General features: G+C 42.7%; 1 protein-coding gene across 1 annotated transcript; it reads left to right on the top strand.

Moving 5' to 3' along the window:
* Positions 1-7,070: 7,070 nt before the first annotated feature.
* Positions 7,071-9,259, top strand: LOC311119891 (vascular endothelial growth factor receptor 2-like; the record flags this gene model as incomplete). The annotated part of the gene is made up of 5 exons (XM_084194541.1): positions 7,071-7,143; positions 7,388-7,524; positions 8,576-8,759; positions 8,975-9,092; positions 9,187-9,259. 5 exons carry the CDS (start codon positions 7,071-7,073, stop codon positions 9,257-9,259), a joined length of 585 nt encoding a protein of 194 aa, XP_084050667.1.
* Between the last annotated feature and the right edge of the window lie 1,352 nt (positions 9,260-10,611).

Genomic DNA, 10,611 nt, shown 5'->3' on the forward strand with positions numbered 1-10,611 from the left:
TACGGCTCAGCAGCAGAGTTTGCTGGATGCTGTGGATGGAAACTCACAGACCCCCTCTTAGGTCCCATCTCAGCTGTTGTACATACTAAAATTGGATGGAATATATGTGAACATGATGGTTAACAACTTTGCAGTAGATTTCATAGTAGATACAGGTGCTGAAGTCACTGTATTGCCCATATCTTATGCAAAATAAATGTCCTCAGTACACAGGCAAGAAGATGAGAGCAACAGGAGTGGGGGGTGAAGACAGATATGAAGCAGACCAAACCATTATCAATTTCTATTGGGCCAATGAAGATTGATGCAGGGGTGTGGATAGGCTCCTTTGAACAACCTATCTTAGGCCTTGATGTTATTATGCAACTTGACTCTACACTGAACATCTCTGAAGGAAAGGTGACTTGGCAAATTAGACAACTGCAGGAATCTACAGTTCAGAACCATGCTATTTGGACTATGAAGAAAAATTTGTGTGGAACTTTGGATATGGAACCAGTGTTCTTGACAGGTGTTGCCCCACCTTGCACAAAACAATATCCTGTTATCAAGAAAGCTATTGCCGCTACTAAAGTAGTGATTAAAGATCTATGGGACATTGGTATTGTTGAAAATACACATTCTGCCTCTAATAGCCCAGTATAGCCAGGGGGAAAAAATGGAATGGTGATTGGCGGGTGACAGTGGACTACAGGAAGATGTGCTGGTTGTTGTTGATCGTTTCTCACGATGGGTTGAAGCCTACCCTACTAAGAAAGGAACGCACAACACACAGCTAAAATTCTGATTCAAGAAATCATAGACAGACAAGTAAAAGAGGCGTGGGGAATAACTCCTGAGGGGGGACATGACATAGTGCCAGAACAGTAGATAATGGTAAAAAAATATGTAACAGAGACATTAGGGTCAAAATGGTAAGGTCCTTATCAAGTTTTACTCATAACAAGGTCAGCATTGATTATCATCTGGGGAGCCTCGACAACATCATGATGCTGACAAGACAGAGAAGAGTCTCTCCAGATCAGAACACCTCAAGAAACACCAGCAGAGATGTATAGGGAAGAAACCTCACCACTGCTGCTTTGACTGTGGGAAGAGATTTGCTAAACAGAAGGAAGTGATCATTCACCAGCGGATTCATACCGGAGAGAAACCTTACCATTGCTCTGTGTGGGAAGCGTTTTGCTGCACCTAAAACCTTAAATCTCAGAATTCATACAGGGGAGAAGCCTTACACCTGCTTTGATTGTGGGAAGAGCTTCAGTCAATCAGGAGACCTGACTAAACACCAATTATACACAGGAGAGAAGCCTTGTAACTGTCTATAAATAAATATAAACAGTTTTATAGATATATTTTAATAATACTAGGTGTGTATTCAACAGATCAATAAATGTAATTCATTATCTGCTCAACAACATCTGCTTATCACATTAGTTATGTTTTTTTAAAATCTATAATAATAATAATCTATTTTTTATAAGGATCGTAGGCGTCTTGTATAATTAGTTTGGTCCTAAAAGATGTTCACATATTTATTGTAAAACCCTTCACCAGGTTTTAGTGTAGCTGATGGGACATACAGAAGTACAGAAGCCATAGGCCTATTAGTGGTCAAATTATGTTGTTGCATTTATTTTAAAGGATTTTAATAGTGATATCTTTCAACTTTCCTCATTGTATGTTAAGAGTGCTCCAGAAAGATGTTCACACATTTTTATTGTGAATCGAACGATGTGTTTGTTGTTAGGAAGAGGCGTCACGGGGGCAGGAAGTGGCGCAGTGGTCTAAGGCACTGCATCTCAGTGCTTGAGGCGTCACTTGCTTGAGGCGACCCCCTGGTTCGATTCCAGGCTGTATCACAACCGGCCGTGATTGGGAGTCCCATAGGGCGGCGCACAATTAGGCCACAATTGGCCCAGCGTCATCCGGGTTTGGCAGGTGTAGGCCGTCATTGTAAATAAGAACTTTGTTCTTAACTGACTTGCCTAGTTAAATAAAGGTAAAATAAAAAAAATGGGGACAGGAAGCCAGCTCTGCCCATCAGTACATATAGGTCATGTCAGCCACAGACCTCACACTCTTCTGTTTTCTCACGGCTAGTAAGGTCTCCTCCAAACTTCTCTCTCTCTTCACTTTTTATTTTATTTTTTTATTTAACCTTTATTTAACCAGGTAAGCCAGTTGAGAACAGGTTCTCATTTACAACTGCGACCAGGCCAAGATAAAGCAAAGCAGTGCAATAAAAACAACACAGAGTTACATATGGGGTAAAAAACATAAAGTCAAAAATACAACAGAAAATATATATACAGTGTGTGCAAATGTAGCAAGTTATGGAGGTAAGGCAATAAATAGGCTATAGTGCAGAATAATTACAATAGTATTAACACTGGAATGCTAGATGTGCAAGAGATTATGTGCAAATAGAGATACTGGGGTGCAAAATAGCAAAATAAATAACAATATAGGGATGAGGTAGTTGGGTGGGCTAATTTCAGATGGGCTGTGTACAGGTGCAGTGATCGGTAAGGTGCTCTGACAACTGATGCTTAAAGTTATTGAGGGAGACAAGAGTCTCCAGCTTCAGAGATTTTTGCAATTCGTTCCAGTCATTGGCAGCAGAGAACTGGAAGGAATGGCGGCCAAAGGAGGTGTTGGCTTTGGGAATGACCAGTGAGATATACCTGCTGGAGCGCAGACTGCGGGTGGGTGCTGCTATGGTGACCAATGAGCTAAGATAAGGCGGGGATTTGCCTAGCAGTGATTTATAGATGGCCTGGAGCCAGTGGGTTTGACGACGAACATGTAGTGAGGACCAGCCAACAAGAGCGTACAGGTCACAGTGGTGGGTAGTGTATGGGGCTTTGGAGACAAAACGGATGGCACTGTGATAGACTACATCCAATTTGCTGAGTAGAGTGTTGGAGGCTATTTTGTAAATGACATCGCCGAAGTCAAGGATTGGTAGGATAGTCAGTTTTATGAGGGCATGTTTGGCAGCATGAGTGAAGGAGGCTTTGTTGCGAAATAGGAAGCCGATTCTAGATTTAACTTTGGATTGGAGATTCTTTATGTGAGTCTGGAAGTTGAGTTTACAGTCTAACCAGACACCTAGGTATTTGTAGTTGTCCACATACTCTAGGTCAGACCCGTCGAGAGTGGTGATTCTAGTCGGGTGGGCGGGTGCCAGCAGCGTTCGATTGAAAAGCATTCATTTAGTTTTACTAGTGTTTAAGAGCAGTTGGAGGCTACTGAAGGATTGTTGTATGGCATTGAAGCTCGTTTGGAGGTTTGTTAACACAGTGTCCAATGAAGGGCCAGATGTATGCAAAATGGTGTCGTCTGCGTAGAGGTGGATCTGAGAGTCACCAGCAGCAAGAGCGACATCATTGATATACACAGAGAAAAGTGTCGGCCCAAGAATTGAACCCTGTGGCACCCCCATAGAGACTGCCATAGGTCCAGACAACAGGCCCTCCGATTTGACACACTGAACTCTATCTGAGAAGTAGTTGGTGAACCAGGCGAGGCAGTCATTTGAGAAACCAAGGCTATTTAGTCTGCCAATAAGAATGCGGTGGTTGACAGAGTCGAAAGCCTTGGCCAGGTCGATGAAGACGGCTGCACAGTACTGTCTATTATCAATCGCGGTTATAATATCGTTTAGGACCTTGAGCGTGGCTGAAGTGCACCCGTGACCAGCTCGGAAACCGGATTGCATAGCGGAGAAGGTACGGTGGTATTCGAAATGGTCGGTGATCTGTTTGTTAACTTGGCTTTCAAATACTTTCGAAAGACAGGGCAGGATGGATATAGGTCTGTAGCAGTTTGGATCTAGAGTGTCACCCCCTTTGAAGAGGGGGATGACCGCGGCAGCTTTCCAATCTCTGGGGATCTCAGACGTTATGAAAGAGAGGTTGAACAGACTAGTAATAGGGGTTGCGACAATTTCGGCGGCTAGTTTTAGAAAGAAAGGGTCCAGATTGTCTAGCCCAGCTGATTTGTAGGGGTCCAGATTTTGCAGCGCTTTCAAAACATCAGCTGTCTGAATTTGTGTGAAGGAGAAGCGGGGGGGGCATGGGCAAGTTGCAGCAGAGGGTGCAGAGTTGGTGGCCGGGTTAGTGGTAGCCAGATGGAAAGCATGGCCAGCTGTAGCAAAATGCTTGTTGAAATTCTCGATTATTGTAGATTTATCGGTGGTGATAGTGTTTCCTAGCCTCAGTGCAGTGGGCAGCTGGGAGGAAGTGCTCTTATTCTCCATGGACTTTACAGTGTCCCAAAACTTTTTGGAGTTAGTGCTACAGGATGCAAATTTCTGAAATACACTTGATAATATCTACTTTTTATTGGTGATTTGTTACATGGAACGAATGCTTGCATGTAAATGTCATTGTAAAACATACATCTGGAATGTGGTTTCATGTTTCTTGTTTTGTTTTACATTGCTGATTGCATATTCATTAGTTGTATTATGTAGAAGAGACCAGGATTTGATATGAATTAATGTATCCATGTGAATCTTATTGTAAAACGTTTTGTTTTGCATTGTTACTATTGTTATGAGTGGAGATCCCACCTACTGCTACTTTGTAGTTGATTGATGGATTACCTGCCAATCAGATGAGAGCAAAAACTCAACACTATATTTGTTTTGTTCTAGCATGTAATAAGAACATTTAATATATATATTTTTTATGTTAATGACCTGATACTGAGTTGCAGTAGTCCAGACGGGAGATGAGAAACGCCTGGATTAGGATCTGTTCTGCTTCCTGTGTGAAGTAGGATCAAACTTTACGGATGTAGTAGAGCATGAACCTGCAGGAGCGAGTCCCTGTTTCATTTTGTTTGTACTTTTTACTCCCCAATGACCACACTGCTAACATTATGCCTGACCCTAACCTTAAAATCTAAAAGCACATTTCTGTTTACATGAATTTCTACGATGTATATTTTTGAATTTGTGGTTGTGGTAATGACTGCCTTCCATTTTTTAAGACATTTATTTTCCTTGCCATTACATATTAGAAGGCAATCGCTGGCAATTAATTATTGGGTTAACTTACAGGAACATGGGGTGTGTCACCCCACAAAAAGGGTGCTACAGAAAAGTTGGGAGCATGAACATGGACAGAATAAAACCTTTGGATGGGTGGGTGATAACCAGGCGAGGCAGATGGGATTGTATGGCAGGGACTTTAGCCCCACCGTACCTATCCCTGTGAGTCCACCATGGCTATTCCCACCTCCAGTAGTTGATTTACAAGTGTTAGAGAGAGTACAGAAAGACAGAGAGGGGGTTGATCCATGCTAGTTCTTTAAAAAGACACCTGAAACGGTAAATCTGTATTGTTTGGACATACAGTGGGGAGAACAAGTATTTGATACACTGCCGATTTTGCAGGTTTTCCTACTTACAAAGCATGTAGAGGTCTGTAATTTTTATCATAGGTACACTTCAACTGTGAGAGACGGAATCTAAAACAAAAATCCAGAAAATCACATTGTAGGATTTTAAAGTAATTAATTTGCTTTTTATTGCATGACATAAGTATTTGATACATCAGAAAAGCAGAACTTAATATTTGTTACAGAAACGTTTGTTTGCAATTACAGAGATCATACGTTTCCTGTAGGTCTTGACCAGGTTTGCACACACTGCAGCAGGGATTTTGGCCCACTCCTCCATACAGACCTTCTCCAGATCCTTCAGGTTTTGGGGCTGTCGCTGGGCAATACGGACTTTCAGCTCCCTCCAAAGATGTTCTATTGGGTTCAGGTCTGGAGACTGGCTAGGCCACTCCAGGACCTTGAGATGCTTCTTACGGAGCCACTCCTTAGTTGCCCTGGCTGTGTGTTTCAGGTCGTTGTCATGCTGGAAGACCCAGCCACGACCCATCTTCAATGCTCTTACTGAGGGAAGGAGGTTGTTGGCCAAGATCTCGCGATACATGGCCCCTTCCATCCTCCCCTCAATACCGTACAGTCGTCCTGTCCCCTTTGCAGAAAAGCATCCCCAAAGAATGATTTTTCCACCTTCATGCTTCACGGTTGGGATGGTGTTCTTGGGGTTGTACTCATCCTTCTTCTTCCTCCAAACACGGCGAGTGGAATTTAGACCAAAAAGCTCTATTTTTGCCTCATCAGACCACATGACCTTCTCCCATTCCTCCTCTGGATCATCCAGATGGTCATTGGCAAACTTCAGACGGGCCTGGACATGCGCTGGCTTGAGCAGGGGGACCTTGCGTGCGCTGCAGGATTTTAATCCATGACGGCGTAGTGTGTTACTAATGGTTTTCTTTGAGACTGTGGTCCCAGCTCTCTTCAGGTCATTGACCAGATCCCTCACCTTCCTCATGATCATTGATGCCCCACGAGGTGAGATCTTGCATGGAGCCCCAGACCGAGAGTGATTGACCGTCATCTTGAACTTCTTCCATTTTCTAATAATTGCGCCAACAGTTGTTGCCTTCTCACCAAGCTGCTTGCCTATTGTCCTGTAGGCCATCCCAGCCTTGTGCAGGTCTACAATTTTAACCCTGATGTCCTTAAACAGCGCTCTGGTCTTGGCCATTGTGGAGAGGTTGGAGTCTGTTTGATTGAGTGTGTGGACAGGTGTCTTTTTATACAGGTAACGAGTTCAAACAGGTGCAGTTAATACAGGTAATGAGTGGAGAACAGGAGGGCTTCTTAAAGAAAAACTAACAGGTCTGTGAGAGCCGGAATTCTTACTGGTTGGTAGGTGATCAAATACTTATGTCATGCAATAAAATGCAAATTAATTACTTAAAAATCATACAATGTGATTTTCTGGATTTTTGTTTTAGATTCCGTCTCTCACAGTTGAAGTGTACCTATGATAAAAATTGCAGACCTCTACATGCTTTGTAAGTAGGAAAACCTGCAAAATCGGCAGTGTATCAAATACTTGTTCCCCCCACTGTATATATATATTTTGTGTGACCTCTTCATCAGAAGTTTCCCAAGAAAGAACTATCCGAACGGGAAGGATATTTTTTGGGAAAGCATGAAGGGTTTCTCAGTTCCCAGTCACCTGATCAGCTATGCTGGTCTTCTGTCAGACACACATACGCAACGAGACCTACAAATCACCTCTCTACATGGTTGCTGTTGTTGGTAAGTGGGTTAGGTTTTAGTTTAGTGTATGGATCCTGTTTGATCCACTCTATGCATCACTTACCTTGCCAAGGTCTCATTCAAAGTGTCAAGTTTTTATTTATTTGTGTTTACATAACTTAATGTATGTGTGTGTTTATCTAAGTGTATTGTCTGCATGCATGTACCCTGTGTGTGTTTGTGAGTCTCAGGAGAACAATAGTCTGCTCACCGCTCCGCAGTGTCTCCCCTCCCTTCTCCGCAGGATATAAGATCCATAACCTCACCCTGACGCCGGCACATGAGAGGCTGTCTGTGGGGGAGAGACTGGTGCTCAACTGCACTGTCAACACAAAGCTCAACGTTGCCATTGACTTCACCTGGACACACCCTCTCAGCCTGGTCAGTACCCTGCATTGCCCACCCTTATAGACCGACTGTGATCACTAAATCAACATGAAATCACTGACTTAGGCTTTATTGACAGACATGTTACTCATCACACTGCTTTCAGGAACTTTTTTTAAAAACACAACTTCAGTTCAAGACTGCCCTTATATAGTTCATGGTATCATCTTCTCATGTACGCTTAGGGGAGACTGGGGTAGGTTGCGACAAATGGGTTAAGTTGAGCCACCCTTGTTTTTAGGAAACAAACACAAAATTAATAATTTGATCAAATATTTAAATAGAGGTCATCATTTCATGGAGTCTGTGAAGGAAGAAACCACATGGAAAAAATGGTAAGCAAGTTAGATAAAAAAAATTAAAGATTTTCACCAAGACAAATACATTTATTGTGTTAGAGGTTTCATGATGCTTGTATCTAAACCAATGTAGATAATTGTAAGATTGTTCTATACAACAGTTGGGGTCTCTATAAGCTTCAATATGAGGTCCTAAACCTAGCATGAAAGTGCATCCTTGTAGCTGTGTGGGCTAATATAGTCAAAATGTTTGCCTTGGGGTAAGTTCAGCCAATGGTTGAGCCAATGGCAAGTTGAGCAAATTGAGGTGTTTTCTTCCCAGAAGTAATGCAAGGCATTAGTGCTGGGATATGAGGTAACAACAGGGCTTGGCCTATGTTAAAAGTGTTTTAAAAAGTACAAACTGTTTGTTTGGTGTTACGCCTGTGTTCAAATATGGTAAAAATGATTAAAAGACAAAAAAGCGATTGTGATTATGAAATGTGTAGGCGGCTTAACTTACCCCATACCCGGACAAGCTATATTTTCAAAACTGTAATGTTTACATGACTTCATACTATTTCCAGGGATACACAACATCCTGAAATATATGTAGATATCTTTGTTAGAAAGAATACTATATTTCCCTTGACAGAGTGAAGCTGAATGTAGAAAATTGCTCAACTTACCCACTCTCCCCTATACCAGTCTTTAGGTTGATTTATGGAGCTCTTATCCCCTCGCTCTCCCTTTTGCCCCTCTTGCAGGCCCCAGTGAATGGCTCTGTGCGGGCCTACACCACGTCACACAAGAAGAAGCTGTGGAACCATCTAGAGCTTTCCAATAAACTAATAGTGGAGAATGTGACTGTCAACTACACAGGAGAATACAAATGCACAGCCTCCAGTGGACAAATGGTCAAAAGTGCATCTACATCTCTCATGGTCTATGGTAGGTACATCAGGTTCTTAGTGATTTAAGCCACATCAGTTGTCCAAGGTACATAGTCCAGAGGTTTTCCAGAGTACACTTTTTTTGCGGATATCCTCTTGTTAGTTTAGTTTGAATATTTCCCCTGGTCTGTTTTTTTGGCACAATAATCCATTATGTTATTTTGTGACATTGAATTGTTCTGATGACGTTTGTGTTGTTTTTGTTGTCATTAGAAAAGCCTTTTATTGTTTTCGATGACCACAAGTGGGTTAAGGTTCTGGGGGTGAACGTTAGCCAGACCACTAAGATACCAGTCAAGTTCGACGCCTACCCAGAACCTACAGTCAGATGGTACTTTGATCATGTACAGTAATGATATATATACTTGCAGTAGTTTGTATTGTATTCTAAGTAATGTAAATGTAACCTGTCCTTATTTCTGCAGGTACAAGAATGGCCAGCCTATCAGTAAGGATGACTATCGATTTAAACCTGCCAGGGACTCTCACAATGCTTGAAATTACTGAGAACGATGCCTGGAATTACACCGTGGTCTTGACCAATAAGATAAGAAAAGAAGAGAAGAGTCGCTCTGTCCAGGTCTTGGTCAATGGTATGTACCTCCTCCCCTCCTCTCTACCATTCCTCTCTCACTACTCTCTCCAGTTCTCTTCCTCTCCCCTTTGTCCTATAATTTCCCCCTCTCTTTCTCCTTTATACTGTACCTCTGTCTTAGACTTAAATTGTGATGTGACCATTGCCTCGTTCATACTGCTCTTAGCCCAGGGCCATGTGGAGTTTGCACCTGTCAAGTCTTGGTTCATGTCTCCTCATTCCGTCCCCATATCATTGAGAAGGGGGTTGCCATGGACATGGATGTCCACATGTATGCCAGCAGCCCCACCCTTAGGTGCACCGCCCGTGGAATCCCCACCCCCCCACACATCCAATGGCAGTGGATGTCCAGAGAGGACTGCCCAATCATCTTCCAGTAAGTCTCACATTCACTGTGTGTGTGTGTGTGTGTTCGTGCGCGTGTGTGTAACCTCACCCTGATGGTCCTCAGATGGTCATTGTCAACAGGTTGTTGATTCTGTGGAGGAAAAACAGCATTCTAGATGTTGATGAAAGCATTAACAGAGACAATGAGTGTGCCCTCTGACCTGCATCAGATAAGTGGATGTGCTTCATACTTCTCACAGTAAGTTGTGTGCATAGTTTAACAACACCAGGGTGAGTTAGACTGAGAAAAACATGAAGACCAAGCTTATCTTTGTGTGTTTGTATGATGTTGTATGTGTTTTCCATATGATCCCAGTATTCTCTATGGAGAATCTTATGCTTAGCCTTGTATTCAAGAGAACTTTGATGATTGAGTCTCTTAGGAAGATTGTGATTGGGTAGAGCTGGGGCTTCAGAATGGGTTGTGATTAGTGAATGGGCCCCTCAGGTATGCAGTAATGTGAGGATTGTTGATGGAGTGTATGGTCCAGTCCACAGCACATACCATCAGTAAGGCCTTATCTTCAGCCTGCACATCCAAGCACTTCCTCAGTCCTGGTCGGGTTTTCCTGTTGTTCCCATTGCAATACTCTGTCTAAAGGCTTCTTCCTGTGAAACCCCATCTCTACCTCCTCATCTTCCCTCAATCCTTACCTACCACCATCACTCCAATCATCTCTAGCTCCCCGTTTTACATTCTCTCTCTCGCTCTCTCTCGTGGTGTGTGTTTGTTTGACGGTCCTACCCACTCCAGTCTGTAAATAAATGACATAACCTCTCCTGAAATAACCATCTCCCAGCTGTGAACAGGGACCAATAAACCCATAGACCTACATATTGTATTTATAAAGATCATAGTTGTCTTTTT

This window comes from Coregonus lavaretus (assembly GCF_964263955.1).
Source record: "Coregonus lavaretus genome assembly, contig: HAP1_SCAFFOLD_55, whole genome shotgun sequence".
NCBI classification, from domain to species: domain Eukaryota; kingdom Metazoa; phylum Chordata; class Actinopteri; order Salmoniformes; family Salmonidae; genus Coregonus; species Coregonus lavaretus.